Below are 21,795 nucleotides of genomic sequence, written 5' to 3' on the forward strand. Positions count from 1 at the left end.
CTCACATGTCTACTTGTTGCCTGTCTGTCTGTTGTCTCTGACCTCACATGTCTACTTGTTGTCTGTCTGTTGTCTCTGACCTCACATGTCTACTTGTTGTCTGTCTGTTGTCTCTGACCTCACATGTCTACTTGTTGTCTGTCTGTTGTCTCTGACCTCACATGTCTACTTGTTGTCTGTCTGTTGTCTCTGACCTCACATGTCTACTTGTTGCCTGTCTGTTGTCTCTGACCTCACATGTCTACTTGTTGTCTGTCTGTCTGTTGTCTCTGACCTCACATGTCTACTTGTTGTCTGTCTGTTGTCTCTGACCTCACATGTCTACTTGTTGCCTGTCTGTCTGTTGTCTCTGACCTCACATGTCTACTTGTTGTCTGTCTGTCTGTTGTCTCTGACCTCACATGTCTACTTGTTGTCTGTCTGTTGTCTCTGACCTCACATGTCTACTTGTTGTCTGTCTGTTGTCTCTGACCTCACATGTCTACTTGTTGCTGTTCTGTCTGTTGTCTCTGACCTCACATGTCTACTTGTTGTCTGTCTGTTGTCTCTGACCTCACATGTCTACTTGTTGCCTGTCTGTTGTCTCTGACCTCACATGTCTACTTGTTTGTCTGTCTGTTGTCTCTGACCTCACATGTCTACTTGTTGTCTGTCTGTCTGTTGTCTCTGACCTCACATGTCTACTTGTTGTCTGTCTGTTGTCTCTGACCTCACATGTCTACTTGTTGCCTGTCTGTCTGTTGTCTCTGACCTCACATGTCTACTTGTTGTCTGTCTGTTGTCTCTGACCTCACATGTCTACTTGTTGTGTCTGTCTGTTGTCTCTGACCTCACATGTCTACTTGTTGTCTGTCTGTTGTCTCTGACCTCACATGTCTACTTGTTGGTCTGTCTGTTGTCTCTGACCTCACATGTCTACTTGTTGCTGTCTGTCTGTTGTCTCTGACCTCACATGTCTACTTGTTGCCTGTCTGTTGTCTCTGACCTCACATGTCTACTTGTTGTCTGTCTGTTGTCTCTGACCTCACATGTCTACTTGTTGCCTGTCTGTCTGTTGTCTCTGACCTCACATGTCTACTTGTTGTCTGTCTGTTGTCTCTGACCTCACATGTCTACTTGTTGTCTGTCTGTCTGTTGTCTCTGACCTCACATGTCTACTTGTTGTCTGTCTGTTGTCTCTGACCTCACATGTCTACTTGTTGTCTGTCTGTCTGTTGTCTCTGACCTCACATGTCTACTTGTTGTCTTCTGTCTGTTGTCTCTGACCTCACATGTCTACTTGTTGTCTCTGTCTGTTGTCTCTGACCTCACATGTCTACTTGTTGTCTGTCTGTCTGTTGTCTCTGACCTCACATGTCTACTTGTTGCCTGTCTGTTGTCTCTGACCTCACATGTCTACTTGTTGTCTGTCTGTCTGTTGTCTCTGACCTCACATGTCTACTTGTTGCCTGTCTGTTGTCTCTGACCTCACATGTCTACTTGTTGCTGTCTGTCTGTTGTCTCTGACCTCACATGTCTACTTGTTGCCTGTCTGTTGTCTCTGACCTCACATGTCTACTTGTTGTCTGTCTGTCTGTTGTCTCTGACCTCACATGTCTACTTGTTGCCTGTCTGTCTGTTGTCTCTGACCTCACATGTCTACTTGTTGCCTGTCTGTCTGTTGTCTCTGACCTCACATGTCTACTTGTTGCCTGTCTGTCTGTTGTCTCTGACCTCACATGTCTACTTGTTGTCTGTCTGTTGTCTCTGACCTCACATGTCTACTTGTTGCCTGTCTGTCTGTTGTCTCTGACCTCACATGTCTACTTGTTGCCTGTCTGTTGTCTCTGACCTCACATGTCTACTTGTTGCCTGTCTGTCTGTGTCTCTGACCTCACATGTCTACTTGTTGTCTGTCTGTTGTCTCTGACCTCACATGTCTACTTGTTGCCTGTCTGTCTGTTGTCTCTGACCTCACATGTCTACTTGTTGCCTGTCTGTTGTCTCTGACCTCACATGTCTACTTGTTGTCTGTCTGTTGTCTCTGACCTCACATGTCTACTTGTTGTCTGTCTGTCTGTTGTCTCTGACCTCACATGTCTACTTGTTGCCTGTCTGTTGTCTCTGACCTCACATGTCTACTTGTTGCCTGTCTGTTGTCTCTGACCTCACATGTCTACTTGTTGTCTGTCTGTTGTCTCTGACCTCACATGTCTACTTGTTGCCTGTCTGTCTGTTGTCTCTGACCTCACATGTCTACTTGTTGCCTGTCTGTTGTCTCTGACCTCACATGTCTACTTGTTGTCTGTCTGTTGTCTCTGACCTCACATGTCTACTTGTTGCCTGTCTGTTGTCTCTGACCTCACATGTCTACTTGTTGTCTGTCTGTTGTCTCTGACCTCACATGTCTACTTGTTGCCTGTCTGTTGTCTCTGACCTCACATGTCTACTTGTTGTCTGTCTGTCTGTTGTCTCTGACCTCACACGTCTACTTGTTGTCTGTCTGTTGTCTCTGACCTCACATGTCTACTTGTTGCCTGTCTGTCTGTTGTCTCTGACCTCACATGTCTACTTGTTGTCTGTCTGTCTGTTGTCTCTGACCTCACATGTCTACTTGTTGTCTGTCTGTCTGTTGTCTCTGACCTCACATGTCGTCTGTCTGTTGTCTCTGACCTCACATGTCTACTTGTTGTCTGTCTGTTGTCTCTGACCTCACATGTCTACTTGTTGGCTGTCTGTCTGTTGTCTCTGACCTCACATGTCTACTTGTTGTCTGTCTGTTGTCTCTGACCTCACATGTCTACTTGTTGCCTGTCTGTTGTCTCTGACCTCACATGTCTACTTGTTGCCTGTCTGTCTGTTGTCTCTGACCTCACATGTCTACTTGTTGTCTGTCTGTCTGTTGTCTCTGACCTCACATGTCTACTTGTTGCCTGTCTGTCTGTTGTCTCTGACCTCACATGTCTACTTGTTGCCTGTCTGTCTGTTGTCTCTGACCTCACATGTCTACTTGTTGCCTGTCTGTTGTCTCTGACCTCACATGTCTACTTGTTGTCTGTCTGTTGTCTCTGACCTCACATGTCTACTTGTTGCCTGTCTGTCTGTTGTCTCTGACCTCACATGTCTACTTGTTGTCTGTCTGTTGTCTCTGACCTCACATGTCTACTTGTTGCCTGTCTGTTGTCTCTGACCTCACATGTCTACTTGTTGTCTGTCTGTTGTCTCTGACCTCACATGTCTACTTGTTGCCTGTCTGTCTGTTGTCTCTGACCTCACATGTCTACTTGTTGCCTGTCTGTTGTCTCTGACCTCACATGTCTACTTGTTGTCTGTCTGTCTGTTGTCTCTGACCTCACATGTCTACTTGTTGTCTGTCTGTTGTCTCTGACCTCACATGTCTACTTGTTGTCTGTCTGTCTGTTGTCTCTGACCTCACATGTCTACTTGTTGTCTGCCTGTCTGTTGTCTCTGACCTCACATGTCTACTTGTTGCCTGTCTGTTGTCTCTGACCTCACATGTCTACTTGTTGTCTGTCTGTCTGTTGTCTCTGACCTCACATGTCTACTTGTTGCCTGTCTGTTGTCTCTGACCTCACATGTCTACTTGTTGTCTGTCTGTCTGTTGTCTCTGACCTCACATGTCTACTTGTTGCCTGTCTGTTGTCTCTGACCTCACATGTCTACTTGTTGCCTGTCTGTCTGTTGTCTCTGACCTCACATGTCTACTTGTTGCCTGTCTGTTGTCTCTGACCTCACATGTCTACTTGTTGTCTGTCTGTCTGTTGTCTCTGACCTCACATGTCTACTTGTTGCCTGTCTGTCTGTTGTCTCTGACCTCACATGTCTACTTGTTGCCTGTCTGTTTGTTGTATCTGACCTCACATGTCTACTTGTTGCCTGTCTGTCTGTTGTCTCTGACCTCACATGTCTACTTGTTGTCTGTCTGTTGTCTCTGACCTCACATGTCTACTTGTTGCCTGTCTGTCTGTTGTCTCTGACCTCACATGTCTACTTGTTGCCTGTCTGTTGTCTCTGACCTCACATGTCTACTTGTTGCCTGTCTGTTGTCTCTGACCTCACATGTCTACTTGTTGTCTGTCTGTTGTCTCTGACCTCACATGTCTACTTGTTGCCTGTCTGTCTGTTGTCTCTGACCTCACATGTCTACTTGTTGCCTGTCTGTTGTCTCTGACCTCACATGTCTACTTGTTGCCTGTCTGTTGTCTATGACCTCACATGTCTACTTGTTGTCTGTCTGTCTGTTGTCTCTGACATCACATGTCTACTTGTTGCCTGTCTGTTGTCTCTGACCTCACATGTCTACTTGTTGCCTGTCTGTTGTCTCTGACCTCACATGTCTACTTGTTGTCTGTCTGTTGTCTCTGACCTCACATGTCTACTTGTTGCCTGTCTGTCTGTTGTCTCTGACCTCACATGTCTACTTGTTGCCTGTCTGTTGTCTCTGACCTCACATGTCTACTTGTTGTCTGTCTGTTGTCTCTGACCTCACATGTCTACTTGTTGCCTGTCTGTTGTCTCTGACCTCACATGTCTACTTGTTGTCTGTCTGTTGTCTCTGACCTCACATGTCTACTTGTTGCCTGTCTGTTGTCTCTGACCTCACATGTCTACTTGTTGTCTGTCTGTTGTCTCTGACCTCACATGTCTACTTGTTGTCTGTCTCTTGACTCTGACCTCACATGTCTACTTGTTGCCTGTCTGTTGTCTCTGACCTCACATGTCTACTTGTTGCCTGTCTGTCTGTTGTCTCTGACCTCACATGTCTACTTGTTGTCTGTCTGTTGTCTCTGACCTCACATGTCTACTTGTTGTCTGTCTGTCTGTTGTCTCTGACCTCACATGTCTACTTGTTGTCTGTCTGTCTGTTGTCTCTGACCTCACATGTCTACTTGTTGTCTGTCTGTTGTCTCTGACCTCACATGTCTACTTGTTGTCTGTCTGTTGTCTCTGACCTCACATGTCTACTTGTTGTCTGTCTGTTGTCTCTGACCTCACATGTCTACTTGTTGCCTGTCTGTCTGTTGTCTCTGACCTCACATGTCTACTTGTTGCCTGTCTGTCTGTTGTCTCTGACCTCACATGTCTACTTGTTGTCTGTCTGTCTGTTGTCTCTGACCTCACATGTCTACTTGTTGTCTGTCTGTTGTCTCTGACCTCACATGTCTACTTGTTGCCTGTCTGTTGTCTCTGACCTCACATGTCTACTTGTTGTCTGTCTGTTGTCTCTGACCTCACATGTCTACTTGTTGTCTGTCTCTTGTCTCTGACCTCACATGTCTACTTGTTGCCTGTCTGTTGTCTCTGACCTCACATGTCTACTTGTTGCCTGTCTGTCTGTTGTCTCTGACCTCACATGTCTACTTGTTGTCTGTCTGTTGTCTCTGACCTCACATGTCTACTTGTTGTCTGTCTGTCTGTTGTCTCTGACCTCACATGTCTACTTGTTGTCTGTCTGTTGTCTCTGACCTCACATGTCTACTTGTTGTCTGCCTGTCTGTTGTCTCTGACCTCACATGTCTACTTGTTGCCTGTCTGTTGTCTCTGACCTCACATGTCTACTTGTTGTCTGTCTGTCTGTTGTCTCTGACCTCACATGTCTACTTGTTGCCTGTCTGTTGTCTCTGACCTCACATGTCTACTTGTTGTCTGTCTGTCTGTTGTCTCTGACCTCACATGTCTACTTGTTGCCTGTCTGTTGTCTCTGACCTCACATGTCTACTTGTTGCCTGTCTGTCTGTTGTCTCTGACCTCACATGTCTACTTGTTGCCTGTCTGTTGTCTCTGACCTCACATGTCTACTTGTTGTCTGTCTGTCTGTTGTCTCTGACCTCACATGTCTACTTGTTGCCTGTCTGTCTGTTGTCTCTGACCTCACATGTCTACTTGTTGCCTGTCTGTTTGTTGTATCTGACCTCACATGTCTACTTGTTGCCTGTCTGTCTGTTGTCTCTGACCTCACATGTCTACTTGTTGTCTGTCTGTTGTCTCTGACCTCACATGTCTACTTGTTGCCTGTCTGTCTGTTGTCTCTGACCTCACATGTCTACTTGTTGCCTGTCTGTTGTCTCTGACCTCACATGTCTACTTGTTGCCTGTCTGTTGTCTCTGACCTCACATGTCTACTTGTTGTCTGTCTGTTGTCTCTGACCTCACATGTCTACTTGTTGCCTGTCTGTCTGTTGTCTCTGACCTCACATGTCTACTTGTTGCCTGTCTGTTGTCTCTGACCTCACATGTCTACTTGTTGCCTGTCTGTTGTCTATGACCTCACATGTCTACTTGTTGTCTGTCTGTCTGTTGTCTCTGACATCACATGTCTACTTGTTGCCTGTCTGTTGTCTCTGACCTCACATGTCTACTTGTTGCCTGTCTGTTGTCTCTGACCTCACATGTCTACTTGTTGTCTGTCTGTTGTCTCTGACCTCACATGTCTACTTGTTGCCTGTCTGTCTGTTGTCTCTGACCTCACATGTCTACTTGTTGCCTGTCTGTTGTCTCTGACCTCACATGTCTACTTGTTGTCTGTCTGTTGTCTCTGACCTCACATGTCTACTTGTTGCCTGTCTGTTGTCTCTGACCTCACATGTCTACTTGTTGTCTGTCTGTTGTCTCTGACCTCACATGTCTACTTGTTGCCTGTCTGTTGTCTCTGACCTCACATGTCTACTTGTTGTCTGTCTGTTGTCTCTGACCTCACATGTCTACTTGTTGTCTGTCTCTTGACTCTGACCTCACATGTCTACTTGTTGCCTGTCTGTTGTCTCTGACCTCACATGTCTACTTGTTGCCTGTCTGTCTGTTGTCTCTGACCTCACATGTCTACTTGTTGTCTGTCTGTTGTCTCTGACCTCACATGTCTACTTGTTGTCTGTCTGTCTGTTGTCTCTGACCTCACATGTCTACTTGTTGTCTGTCTGTCTGTTGTCTCTGACCTCACATGTCTACTTGTTGTCTGTCTGTTGTCTCTGACCTCACATGTCTACTTGTTGTCTGTCTGTTGTCTCTGACCTCACATGTCTACTTGTTGTCTGTCTGTTGTCTCTGACCTCACATGTCTACTTGTTGCCTGTCTGTCTGTTGTCTCTGACCTCACATGTCTACTTGTTGCCTGTCTGTCTGTTGTCTCTGACCTCACATGTCTACTTGTTGTCTGTCTGTCTGTTGTCTCTGACCTCACATGTCTACTTGTTGTCTGTCTGTTGTCTCTGACCTCACATGTCTACTTGTTGCCTGTCTGTTGTCTCTGACCTCACATGTCTACTTGTTGTCTGTCTGTTGTCTCTGACCTCACATGTCTACTTGTTGTCTGTCTCTTGTCTCTGACCTCACATGTCTACTTGTTGCCTGTCTGTTGTCTCTGACCTCACATGTCTACTTGTTGCCTGTCTGTCTGTTGTCTCTGACCTCACATGTCTACTTGTTGTCTGTCTGTTGTCTCTGACCTCACATGTCTACTTGTTGTCTGTCTGTCTGTTGTCTCTGACCTCACATGTCTACTTGTTGTCTGTCTGTTGTCTCTGACCTCACATGTCTACTTGTTGTCTGTCTGTTGTCTCTGACCTCACATGTCTACTTGTTGTCTGTCTGTTGTCTCTGACCTCACATGTCTACTTGTTGCCTGTCTGTCTGTTGTCTCTGACCTCACATGTCTACTTGTTGCCTGTCTGTCTGTTGTCTCTGACCTCACATGTCTACTTGTTGTCTGTCTGTCTGTTGTCTCTGACCTCACATGTCTACTTGTTGTCTGTCTGTTGTCTCTGACCTCACCTGTCTACTTGTTGCCTGTCTGTCTGTTGTCTCTGACCTCACATGTCTACTTGTTGCCTGTCTGTCTGTTGTCTCTGACCTCACATGTCTACTTGTTGCCTGTCTGTTGTCTCTGACCTCACATGTCTACTTGTTGCCTGTCTGTTGTATCTGACCTCACATGTCTACTTGTTGCCTGTCTGTTGTCTCTGACCTCACATGTCTACTTGTTGCCTGTCTGTCTGTTGTCTCTGACCTCACATGTCTACTTGTTGTCTGCCTGTCTGTTGTCTCTGACCTCACATGTCTACTTGTTGCCTGTCTGTTGTCTCTGACCTCACATGTCTACTTGTTGTCTGTCTGTCTGTTGTCTCTGACCTCACATGTCTACTTGTTGCCTGCCTGTCTGTTGTCTCTGACCTCACATGTCTACTTGTTGCCTGTCTGTTGTCTCTGACCTCACATGTCTACTTGTTGTCTGTCTGTCTGTTGTCTCTGACCTCACATGTCTACTTGTTGCCTGTCTGTCTGTTGTCTCTGACCTCACATGTCTACTTGTTGCCTGTCTGTTGTCTCAGACCTCACATGTCTACTTGTTGCCTGTCTGTCTGTTGTCTCTGACCTCACATGTCTACTTGTTGCCTGTCTGTTGTCTCTGACCTCACATGTCTACTTGTTGTCTGTCTGTCTGTTGTCTCTGACCTCACATGTCTACTTGTTGCCTGTCTGTCTGTTGTCTCTGACCTCACATGTCTACTTGTTGTCTGTCTGTTGTCTCTGACCTCACATGTCTACTTGTTGCCTGTCTGTCTGTTGTCTCTGACCTCACATGTCTACTTGTTGCCTGTCTCTTGTCTCTGACCTCACATGTCTACTTGTTGTCTGTCTGTTGTCTCTGACCTCACATGTCTACTTGTTGTCTGTCTGTTGTCTCTGACTTCACATGTCTACTTGTTGCCTGTCTGTCTGTTGTCTCTGACCTCACATGTCTACTTGTTGCCTGTCTGTTGTCTCTGACCTCACATGTCTACTTGTTGTCTGTCTGTTGTCTCTGACCTCACATGTCTACTTGTTGCCTGTCTGTCTGTTGTCTCTGACCTCACATGTCTACTTGTTGCCTGTCTGTTGTCTCTGACCTCACATGTCTACTTGTTGCCTGTCTGTTGTCTATGACCTCACATGTCTACTTGTTGCCTGTCTGTTGTCTCTGACCTCACATGTCTACTTGTTGTCTGTCTGTCTGTTGTCTCTGACCTCACATGTCTACTTGTTGCCTGTCTGTTGTCTCTGACCTCACATGTCTACTTGTTGTCTGTCTGTTGTCTCTGACCTCACATGTCTACTTGTTGCCTGTCTGTTGTCTCTGACCTCACATGTCTACTTGTTGTCTGTCTGTTGTCTCTGACCTCACATGTCTACTTGTTGCCTGTCTGTCTGTTGTCTCTGACCTCACATGTCTACTTGTTGCCTGTCTGTTGTCTCTGACCTCACATGTCTACTTGTTGCCTGTCTGTTGTCTCTGACCTCACATGTCTACTTGTTGTCTGTCTGTCTGTTGTCTCTGACCTCACATGTCTACTTGTTGCCTGTCTGTCTGTTGTCTCTGACCTCACATGTCTACTTGTTGCCTGTCTGTTGTCTCAGACCTCACATGTCTACTTGTTGCCTGTCTGTCTGTTGTCTCTGACCTCACATGTCTACTTGTTGCCTGTCTGTTGTCTCTGACCTCACATGTCTACTTGTTGTCTGTCTGTCTGTTGTCTCTGACCTCACATGTCTACTTGTTGCCTGTCTGTCTGTTGTCTCTGACCTCACATGTCTACTTGTTGTCTGTCTGTTGTCTCTGACCTCACATGTCTACTTGTTGCCTGTCTGTCTGTTGTCTCTGACCTCACATGTCTACTTGTTGCCTGTCTGTTGTCTCTGACCTCACATGTCTACTTGTTGTCTGTCTGTTGTCTCTGACCTCACATGTCTACTTGTTGTCTGTCTGTTGTCTCTGACCTCACATGTCTACTTGTTGTCTGTCTGTCTGTTGTCTCTGACCTCACATGTCTACTTGTTGCCTGTCTGTCTGTTGTCTCTGACCTCACATGTCTACTTGTTGCCTGTCTGTTGTCTCTGACCTCACATGTCTACTTGTTGTCTGTCTGTTGTCTCTGACCTCACATGTCTACTTGTTGCCTGTCTGTCTGTTGTCTCTGACCTCACATGTCTACTTGTTGCCTGTCTGTTGTCTCTGACCTCACATGTCTACTTGTTGCCTGTCTGTTGTCTATGACCTCACATGTCTACTTGTTGCCTGTCTGTTGTCTCTGACCTCACATGTCTACTTGTTGCCTGTCTGTTGTCTCTGACCTCACATGTCTACTTGTTGTCTGTCTGTCTGTTGTCTCTGACCTCACATGTCTACTTGTTGCCTGTCTGTCTGTTGTCTCTGACCTCACATGTCTACTTGTTGCCTGTCTGTTGTCTCAGACCTCACATGTCTACTTGTTGCCTGTCTGTCTGTTGTCTCTGACCTCACATGTCTACTTGTTGCCTGTCTGTTGTCTCTGACCTCACATGTCTACTTGTTGTCTGTCTGTCTGTTGTCTCTGACCTCACATGTCTACTTGTTGCCTGTCTGTCTGTTGTCTCTGACCTCACATGTCTACTTGTTGTCTGTCTGTTGTCTCTGACCTCACATGTCTACTTGTTGCCTGTCTGTCTGTTGTCTCTGACCTCACATGTCTACTTGTTGCCTGTCTGTTGTCTCTGACCTCACATGTCTACTTGTTGTCTGTCTGTTGTCTCTGACCTCACATGTCTACTTGTTGTCTGTCTGTTGTCTCTGACCTCACATGTCTACTTGTTGTCTGTCTGTCTGTTGTCTCTGACCTCACATGTCTACTTGTTGCCTGTCTGTCTGTTGTCTCTGACCTCACATGTCTACTTGTTGCCTGTCTGTTGTCTCTGACCTCACATGTCTACTTGTTGTCTGTCTGTTGTCTCTGACCTCACATGTCTACTTGTTGCCTGTCTGTCTGTTGTCTCTGACCTCACATGTCTACTTGTTGCCTGTCTGTTGTCTCTGACCTCACATGTCTACTTGTTGCCTGTCTGTTGTCTATGACCTCACATGTCTACTTGTTGCCTGTCTGTTGTCTCTGACCTCACATGTCTACTTGTTGTCTGTCTGTCTGTTGTCTCTGACCTCACATGTCTACTTGTTGCCTGTCTGTTGTCTCTGACCTCACATGTCTACTTGTTGTCTGTCTGTTGTCTCTGACCTCACATGTCTACTTGTTGCCTGTCTGTTGTCTCTGACCTCACATGTCTACTTGTTGTCTGTCTGTTGTCTCTGACCTCACATGTCTACTTGTTGCCTGTCTGTCTGTTGTCTCTGACCTCACATGTCTACTTGTTGCCTGTCTGTTGTCTCTGACCTCACATGTCTACTTGTTGCCTGTCTGTTGTCTCTGACCTCACATGTCTACTTGTTGTCTGTCTGTCTGTTGTCTCTGACATCACATGTCTACTTGTTGCCTGTCTGTTGTCTCTGACCTCACATGTCTACTTATTGCCTGTCTGTTGTCTCTGACCTCACATGTCTACTTGTTGTCTGTCTGTTGTCTCTGACCTCACATGTCTACTTGTTGCCTGTCTGTCTGTTGTCTCTGACCTCACATGTCTACTTGTTGCCTGTCTGTTGTCTCTGACCTCACATGTCTACTTGTTGTCTGTCTGTTGTCTCTGACCTCACATGTCTACTTGTTGCCTGTCTGTCTGTTGTCTCTGACCTCACATATCTACTTGTTGCCTGTCTGTTGTCTCTGACCTCACATGTCTACTTGTTGTCTGTCTGTTGTCTCTGACCTCACATGTCTACTTGTTGCCTGTCTGTTGTCTCTGACCTCACATGTCTACTTGTTGTCTGTCTGTTGTCTCTGACCTCACATGTCTACTTGTTGCCTGTCTGTCTGTTGTCTCTGACCTCACATGTCTACTTGTTGCCTGTCTGTTGTCTCAGACCTCACATGTCTACTTGTTGTCTGTCTGTTGTCTCTGACCTCACATGTCTACTTGTTGTCTGTCTGTTGTCTCTGACCTCACATGTCTACTTGTTGCCTGTCTGTTGTCTCTGACCTCACATGTCTACTTGTTGTCTGTCTGTTGTCTCTGACCTCACATGTCTACTTGTTGTCTGTCTGTCTGTTGTCTCTGACCTCACATGTCTACTTGTTGTCTGTCTGTTGTCTCTGACCTCACATGTCTACTTGTTGCCTGTCTGTTGTCTCTGACCTCACATGTCTACTTGTTGTCTGTCTGTTGTCTCTGACCTCACATGTCTACTTGTTGTCTGTCTGTCTGTTGTCTCTGACCTCACATGTCTACTTGTTGTCTGTCTGTTGTCTCTGACCTCACATGTCTACTTGTTGTCTGTCTGTTGTCTCTGACCTCACATGTCTACTTGTTGTCTGTCTGTTGTCTCTGACCTCACATGTCTACTTGTTGTCTGTCTGTTGTCTCTGACCTCACATGTCTACTTGTTGTCTGTCTGTTGTCTCTGACCTCACATGTCTACTTGTTGTCTGTCTGTTGTCTCTGACCTCACATGTCTACTTGTTGTCTGTCTGTCTGTTGTCTCTGACCTCACATGTCTACTTGTTGTCTGTCTGTTGTCTCTGACCTCACATGTCTACTTGTTGCCTGTCTGTTGTCTCTGACCTCACATGTCTACTTGTTGTCTGTCTGTTGTCTCTGACCTCACATGTCTACTTGTTGCCTGTCTGTTGTCTCAGACCTCACATGTCTACTTGTTGCCTGTCTGTCTGTTGTCTCTGACCTCACATGTCTACTTGTTGCCTGTCTGTCTGTTGTCTCTGACCTCACATGTCTACTTGTTGTCTGTCTGTTGTCTCTGACCTCACATGTCTACTTGTTGCCTGTCTGTTGTCTCAGACCTCACATGTCTACTTGTTGTCTGTCTGTCTGTTGTCTCTGACCTCACATGTCTACTTGTTGCCTGTCTGTTGTCTCTGACCTCACATGTCTACTTGTTGTCTGTCTGTCTGTTGTCTCTGACCTCACATGCCTACTTGTTGTCTGTCTGTTGTCTCTGACCTCACATGTCTACTTGTTGCCTGTCTGTTGTCTCTGACCTCACATGTCTACTTGTTGTCTGTCTGTCTGTTGTCTCTGACCTCACATGTCTACTTGTTGTCTGTCTGTTGTCTCTGACCTCACATGTCTACTTGTTGCCTGTCTGTTGTCTCTGACCTCACATGTCTACTTGTTGTCTGTCTGTTGTCTCTGACCTCACATGTCTACTTGTTGCCTGTCTGTTGTCTCTGACCTCACATGTCTACTTGTTGTCTGTCTGTTGTCTCAGACCTCACATGTCTACTTGTTGTCTGTCTGTTGTCTCAGACCTCACATGTCTACTTGTTGCCTGTCTGTTGTCTCTGACCTCACATGCCTACTTGTTGCCACACTACATAAGGTGAACCCATCTACATAAACACACAACACAAAGAGGCAAATAGAACACAAAGGGAAGGGAAAAAATGGAGAACGCTCTCTCTGGCATTCAGCTGTCGTCAGACCTGTTATGGGTTTGCCTGGCGGCCTGAACGAAGCACGGCGCGTCCGACTCCTTGAGCAGTTCCTGAGTGAAGGCCATGAGGCCCGCGTGCTCCATGAGGCTCCGCCTGGCCATCACCTGGCCGCTTAACGCCTCGCCCCGCTTCTGCCGTGCGACCTCCAGGGCCTGGGTCAGTGAGGAGTGGCGCTCTGCCAGGGCAGCGGTCAGGTCCCTGACACTCTGGGTCAGCTGCTCCCTGGCGGCCACGCTGTTCACCTGGGCGGAGGAGAGCGGACACAAAGATGACAAACAGACGGACCGGTTACAAACTGGACTAGCTACTAATAAGGTCCCCGCTAGAAAGGTTACCACATGATAGGTTACTATTAGAAAGGTTACCACTAGATAGGTCACTATTAGAAAGGTTACCACACAATAGCTTACTACTAGAAAGGTTACCACACGATAGGTTACCACTAGATTACTACTAGATAGGTTACCACTAGATAGGTTACTAGTAGAAAGGTTACCACTACACAGGTTACCACTAGATAGGTTACCACTAGATAGGATACCTGCACTAGATAGTATACCACTAGATAGGATACCACTACATAGGTTACTATAACCGATACCGATATATGCAGGGTTTCCCCCCCCCAAAAAAACGTAATAATTTCAGGTAATTAACATTACATATCTCTTGTTGTGGAATTAACACAACATTATGCATACTTTTGACAATAAATAAAATCTGAATTTGTTCTTACTTGCTTGCCTGGGTAAATAAAGTTTATAGAAATGTAAATTAAAAAAAATAAAAAGTTTAAACCGATACCGATATTTTCCGATATCACATTGTAATGCCAATATCGGCAGATAATATCGGTAGGCAGATAATATCGGACATCCCTACACTATATAGATTACTACTAGATAGGGCAATATATTGGCAAGAATTTGGTAATACAATATGTTGCCTTGCTTTGATTTCTGACATTTTGTGGAAAATTATAAGCACAGCATTAACAAACACACATAGGTCTAAACAAACACTAGGGGTCACAATCTGCATTTATTTCCAGTGAAATAATAACTTCAGAAAAGCCATTTAGTAAATGTTTTTTTAATTAAATGGACTATCGACCAGGGGTTCCCACTCTTTGTCATGGTGGGACCCACCACGAGAGATATTATTTAATTTAGGACCGACCGCAATGGGATGTGAAGGAATTAGGCCTAAATTTCAGTTCCCCACCGCTCTCCCATTCCATGCACTATATTTGGATATGGTCGCTCTGATCCTGTGAAAACGTCAGTACAACCAGTATCGAGCTAATTAGTCTACTTTGAAGTGGAACACTGAGAGAGAACACAGGTGGACAAGGCAGGCAGACAGGTTTGCGCCTAGTTCTGTCCTATGTGATGCTCCAATTAATCATGTGTGGTACCACTGTGCATTTCCGCTGGACCCACGGCCACGAGGCCAGTCAGGTGCCTTTGAAGTGGAACACTGAGAGAGAACACAGGTGGACAAGGCAGTCAGACCAGTTTGCGCCTAGTTCAGTCCTATGTGATGCTCTAATTTAACGCGTGCGATATGGCTTTACACAATAGGTTGTACTGTGTAATTTTGCTGAACCAGACAGGCGCCTGACTGAGGTTGTCCCTGAGTCATTGTTGTGAATGAGGACCGTGGGGAGGGGGGGGGGGGCGTTAACACAACACGTGTCCAGATCTACAAGGGAAACCTAGTTATGTTTTGTTCTATGCAGGCAATACTGTAATCAGTAATATATACTGTGCACAGTGGAAACTAGGGCTATACAGGCAGTGTATTTCTGACAATATGATTCTGTTCCTGTCTTTATCAGCAGCGTCAATCACCTCAGTCTGAGTGATGGCACTCTCTAGCTGTGTGATCTGAGCCAGCACTGTCTCCTGGTTGGACAGAATGTAGTTCATCTCCTTGGTAATCTTCTCCTGTCAAATAGAAAAGTCACACAGACAAAGAAGATTTATAAATAAATAGAAATTACCACCAGCCAGACCTAATCCTAATGCACAACCTTACAGTAGCTCTGTACAGTGGCGGCCTTAAAGGAACACGCCAACATTTTGGGAAATTAGCTTATCATCTTCTCCAGAGAGAGACAAGAAGATAGATACCAGTTTCCTCTCTGTGCGTTCAGTAGAAAGCTATCTGGCTGCATGTTAGCCTAGCTTAGCACAATGTATGGAAGCGGACATGACCGGTTAGCCTAGGCATTGTCCAGCTAACACCTCTCCCGAAGGCTGAGAGAGAGAGGGACGGCGGGAGGGACTGCAGAAGTGTGTGTGCGCCATCTCTCTCCCTCGTTGGGGACACACACATACACAAACTTGACTGCGTGTGTGTCGGGGACATCTCTCTCTCTCTCTCGTTCTCTCTCGCTCTCTCATATGTATCACGCTGTGTGGGTGACTCACTGAAAGCGCTTATGGGCGGAGCCCATCCAATAACAGGCTGAAATCCAGAGGCTGGAAAATTATGCTTTTAAGTACTCCATTAGAAATATAAAACAATGATTTTATTTTTTAAATAAACCTTACAGATGTCTTCCATAGACTTACAGGAATTGTGTAAAGTTGCCCAAATAGTGCAAGGAATAGCAATGCATGTCCCCTTTAAGTATCTGGGGACCCGTTTCAAGACCCCCCCCCCCACACACACACACACCAAAGTTGGTTTGCATCAATAATTATATATTTTCTGACTTAAATGCATTATGTGCACTTTCAGCATCATGAACAGCTCAACATAGGAATAATCCAAACAATTCTCGTAGTTAAACTAAACAATTACATTTTTGCTTTGGAATGAGGAGAAGCCTCTTCCTTCTCGGCAACTACTAGCACATTGAATAGCACTATGTGTTAGGAATCAGCTGACATAAAAATAACAATTCCCTCAAATTAAATTAACAACAAAAGCAATGACCATATTTAGCTTGGGACTGAAAAGTGTCAATGACCATCATGTCCACATGACTCACTATGGACAGCTCACATCAGGCACGGAGTTAGACTCTTTTTGTACTCTGGTATGTCATGAATGTCTAAATGTAACAGTACTGTCTACCTGTATGTCATGTATGTCATATATGTTATGATGAATTGAAAATGGGGGACCCTGATGTAAACAAGACGAAAGTCTTTCTCTGGTCTGCATCCCCTTAACAATTGTGTGTATTGAGCGGTACTGTATTGTACCCATTCTGCAATCTGTTAATACAATTTTCAGTCAATCAATCAATCAGTCAGGCCTTGCTCCCCCTCTGTCTCTGAGCTGTCCATGGTGCTGAAAGAGCACGAAAGGGCCCATTGGGAGGATGCCTGTTTCAACTGAATTGGGTGAAACATAGCAAAGGCCGCCACTGGCTCCGTATTAGCCCACCACGTCATAACTGTACAGTGTCATACCCCTCTCTGTAGTATAGTGGGCTGCTGTGTAATATCTGCAATCTGTCAACTATATGATCAGATGAATCATGTGTCCAAATGTCATTACCTATGGTAGATACTGTACATTTGAGTGTTGTATGCATTACTAGAGACAGCAGAAATTGTGTAGTGGCAGGTGATGTAGAACGTTCTCAGTGCTAATGATGTGGCTTGACCATAAAACTGCAAGTACACTGACTGTTCCAAATATTTAAAATTGACTTATATATGGCTCTTCATCTCCTCACTGGATCACATCAATATGTCAACAATAATTCAATCAATAGTATATAAAATTAAATAAAAACATTTACTTTATAATCACCCTAAACGAACATATTTAGGTAATTATATGTATTAATAAAAGTTACATTTAATCAAATCAATAGATCTTTTTCAGAGTAGACATTTTGACATGTCATAGATGGGTAAACACAGCTGTAGCTAATAACATTAATAATGGGTCCATTCCAGTTAGATCTGCTTGTTCCCTTGTTGTAATATGTAACACTGCGCTATGCTAGATAGATAGATATTTTAATTTGTCCACTTTCATGGAAATTTGTCTTTGGCTTCACCATGGTTGCAATCCACAAGACAACACAATACAAACACCACACAGAAAGAAAAAAAAAAGAAAAGAAAACGCCCAATACTGTACATAGGCAAAAAGAGAAACTACAACAACAAAAACAGGGACAGAGCTTCATGTACTTGACCAGTACCATGCTAGCTACATATCTCAGATGGGCAGATCAATGTAGTGAGATGAACTTAAGATCCCTCGGGTGACAGTAGTAGACATAGTACTTGGATGCATTCTATAGCACCTAAACATTCAATTCGGGCCACTCACTCACCCCGAAGTTGTTGAAATGGTCCAACTTCTCAAAACTTCATTGATTGATTGAATTGATTGATTGAAAACTTTATTAACAGATTGCAGAATGGGTACAGTACAGCTCAATACACACAATTGTTAAGGGGATGCAGACCAGAGAAAGACTTTCGTCTTGTTTACATCAGGGTCCCCCATTTTCAATTCATCATAACATATATGACATACACGACATACAGATAGACAGTACTGCTACATCTATACATTTATGACATACCAGATTTGCAAATACAGTACTGTTTGTGATACAAAAAGAGTCCAGAAAAGAGAGTATATACATTTGACGTAGAAACTGTACATTGGAGGAGGTTGGGTGGGTGGGTGGGGGGGGGGGGGACTGTACATTGGAGGTGGTTGGGTGGGTGGGGTGGGGAGGGGGGAGGGGTTGGGTAGGAGGGGTGGGTGGGTGGGGGACACTGTACAACTGTACAAGCAAAACTGTACATTGGAATATTGACAAAACCATACTTGGTAATTTACTGTACATTGGAGGGGGTTGGGTTAGGACATTTACAGGGGCCAGTTTCGACTGAGTCTGAGTCTGCTTTCTGGACGCTGACATGTTGAATTGAATGCGACTTGAGTGAAAATAACAGTTTGAATGTCTGCTGTGAAAAAGGTCTATTTGGCCAATGTACTGTACACATCATTCGTATGTACCAAGACTGTAAAGGAACACGCCGACATTATGGGAAATGCACTTACCGTCTTCTCCAGAATCAGACAAGATGATAGATACCAATTAGCTTAGCACAAATTAATGGAAGCAGATACGGATCAGCTAACAAAAACTCAGGGAGAGGTGTTTTTGGTCAACAGCTAGGCTAGCTGATCCATATCCACTTCCATTCATTTGTGCTACGCTAGGCTAGCTTGCAGCCGGATAGCTTTCTACTGAACGCACAGAGAGGAAATTGGTGTCTATCTTCTTGCCTAACTGGAGACGACGGTAAGGGCATTTCCCATGTTGCTTTAACATTTCAAGTCAGATTAAGGTTTCACAAAAGCGTCCTGATTACTAATATCTAATACTAATATATAATATTTTTAGGGGGAGGGGTGCTAGTTCTGATGACCTCATTACCAGGGTACCGGATTCCCACCTTAAGGGCCTGGTAAGCCTGGGCGACCGGCAGGATCTTGTGTCCGGTGTGGACGCGGCGCAGCTTGCAGAGTGGGCACAGCAGCCGCTGGCAGGTCCGACAGTAGAACTGGAGCTTCTCCAGGTCGTGTTCTGGACATGTCAGAACCTAGGGAGCACAGGAGAGGAGGAGAGGAGGAGAGGAGGAGAGGAGGAGAGGAGGTTGTAGTGGTACCATATGTTACAAATGGCATGACTTTTTACCCCTCCTAGTATAAGAATATAACCAATAGGGCATACAAACCCTCATCTGCGCCTTTGTTTACACTGTTTATTTCTTCACATATTTTTATATTCAGATCAAATTGTATTGCCTATATTTGTCTTTCTACTATTACCTCTCCTCCACCATACTGCTATGACGCCCAAATTTCCCCAAAGGGATCAATAAAGGACTATCTTATCTGATCTTATCTTAATAGTAGTCTAGCATAGGAGTGTCTAAACCTTGGGATAACATTTTACTTCTTACCCCCTACAGTGCAAAGGTAGGTCTAGCACAAGGATACCCAAGCTTGTAAACTCACACATCATACCAAACCAAATAATGTAAACAAAGTGTAATACCAAGTGGCGCTCTTTTGCCTAGAGGTCACTGTTTGACAGCATTACAGATTCTACCATTAAGGTGGTTGCAAGCACAACTCAAACCTTTTTCAAACAGTCTCTTACCCAGTGTGCGGTCTTAATGAGAATAATACTGGAAGTACCAGCACTCACAGAAAAAGTTATTATTTTTTTTGTATCCCCTTTTTCTCCTTATTTTTCTATTTTTCTCCCATCCCAATTTCGTAATTCCAATTCAAAATGCTATAAAACGGAAATGAACTGATTAAAAAACAATCCGTTTCGACAATGTTGACTGCAAACAAGTCATTGATAAACGACGGGCAGATTAGACACATAGCCATAATTTAAGACAGAGATTATGCGTTCACAACGCTATCATTGAAGTGGGTGGTGGCATTTAACCACGTTTTACCATGTTCACCAGTGGTAATCAAAGTGTTAATGGCAAAGTGCATGATAGTAAAAGACAGTATGAAGGTTAGTTTTCTTTCATGTTTTTAATTGACGACAGAAAATTGGTCCGGTTTTGTTGTGTGGTGGGAAGTTCGTTCCACCATTGTGAAGCATGGGCCGAGAATACTTTATGGACCCACGTAATGTTTGTTTTATTTTATATGCCCAAATGAGCTTTATTCTATTGTAGTGTTCTTAGTTCTGAAACAGAACATATACCTATATACTGTTTCCCAATTCTATGTAGCAGTTCCTTACTTGATGACATCACACTCTGGATTTGTTCATGTTTGCTAATACATTTGGAAAACTAAAATTGGACCATGTCTCAATTTTGAAAATGGGCATTGGTTCCCCTTTAACACTTTCAGTGCCACGCTTAATCCCCATCTGCGCTGCCTGTGGCCACGCTTAAAAAGATGGTTTAATTTCACAGTGTTTCACGATGTTTGCAGAGCTATATCTATATTATTAGGAGACAATACTATGGCTCATTTGACAGTCACTATGTCTCGTCCAACATGTAAAAAAGAGTAAATTATTTCATGTATACATTCGCGTGTTATCCCGTGGTGAATATTGTATAGTTTCAGAGTGATCCGGGCTAATTCCTGGAAGCTGAGTTATGGAGCGCTATGTGCATTTTGCGAAAGTCGTTCGTGTTGCTCGCCTGGACATGATAATATTTCCAAATCAAAGGTATATAATAGGTATTATGTTTCATCATGAAGGCATCAAAGGGGGGGGGTAGTTTTGTGATGCTCTGATCGTCAGCAACGGCATACGTTTTGGAGTATGTGACATATGATCGTTGCGATCGATGTGAAATCATTGTAGGATCAAAGTACGATTGACGTCATATAGTCCTTACCTTTGCTAGGAGGTATTCCAAAATGAATATTCCAATTGTCTGATCGCGATTTCCAGTATTGATGTCCATCGGGTCCCTGACATGAAATGGGACAAACTATGCATCAAGTGTACTGGACGTGTTCCAAGTGGCTTGAATGAAGCATTTCACTTGGCCGGGTCCCATTCTCCCCCCAGACTATATAAAATGTAACACACAGTGTGAAATAAGGTTTCAAATGGTAGGCGATACTGCCACCTAGCAGGATTCGGACGGCATTGCAATCTCGAGGTCTCAGAATGAGTCCCAATGATACACCGAGGTCAGTGAGACTGTATAGAATAAAATAATTGAATAAAAGAAAAAACTATAAAAACCCGAGATTTTTCTGGCGCTCAACCGCTGGAGAGATAGCCCGAGAAATGTCGGGTCTGGCGCTGAAAGTGTTACGATACAAATTTGGCCCAAAGCCCTACTTTAGGTGGCCCAGGTGCGTGATTTTTTTTCGTAGCCGTAGTTTGCGAAGACGCTCTCTGATTGGCTAGCCCGCGTACAGCGAAGACCCTCTCTGATTGGTTTAGCTCCGAAGGGCTCTTCCGCCTTGTACATATATATTCTCTGCTTCGAAGTGGTTATGCTTTGGCCCTCTTTCAAAGTGGGTTATGCTTAGAGTTTATCTTTAGAGCAGGGCGATGGACCACCAGCCCTGATCCCAAACTCCAAGCATAAGCCACTTCGAAAGAGGGCCAAAGCATAACCACTTCGAAGCAGAGAATATAATGTACAAGGCGGACATTTCTAGCCCAGAGCCCTTCGGAGCTAAACCAATCAGAGAGGGTCTTCGCTGTACGCGGGCCCGGTCTATCTTCTTCCTGGTTAGGTCACATGATCATTGTGCTATTGGCCATTGGCCAGCCCTGCACAGCACAGCTCACCTTGGGCCGGAAGTTGAGGGTGGGCTGGACGTGTTCGTGTTGAGCTCGCGGCGTCCCCCAGGGGTGGTACAGCTTAAAGCACTCGTTACAGAAGCTGGCCCTGCAGTCCGCACAGCCCTTAGTGGCCTCCAGAGCCTGGGGGGGCTTACAGAA

At 44.9% G+C, this 21,795-nt stretch overlaps 1 protein-coding gene across 1 annotated transcript in view; it reads right to left on the reverse strand.

The window, feature by feature from the left end:
• The window catches only part of trim46b (tripartite motif containing 46b), a gene marked incomplete at both ends in the record, with an annotated part of 51,860 nt that overhangs the window by 22,509 nt on the left and 7,556 nt on the right, over nt 1-21,795 (reverse strand). Inside the window, 4 exons of the mRNA XM_084311917.1 lie at nt 13,335-13,588; nt 15,200-15,295; nt 18,797-18,943; nt 21,643-21,795. The exon at nt 21,643-21,795 is cut by the window's right edge and continues 24 nt beyond it. Coding sequence (XP_084168043.1) covers nt 13,335-13,588; nt 15,200-15,295; nt 18,797-18,943; nt 21,643-21,795 — 650 coding nt within the window. The remainder of the gene's footprint in view (nt 1-13,334; nt 13,589-15,199; nt 15,296-18,796; nt 18,944-21,642) is intronic.

Source organism: Notolepis coatsorum (genome assembly GCF_963971535.1).
Source record: "Notolepis coatsorum genome assembly, chromosome: 4".
Taxonomy (NCBI): Eukaryota; Metazoa; Chordata; class Actinopteri; order Aulopiformes; family Paralepididae; genus Notolepis; species Notolepis coatsorum.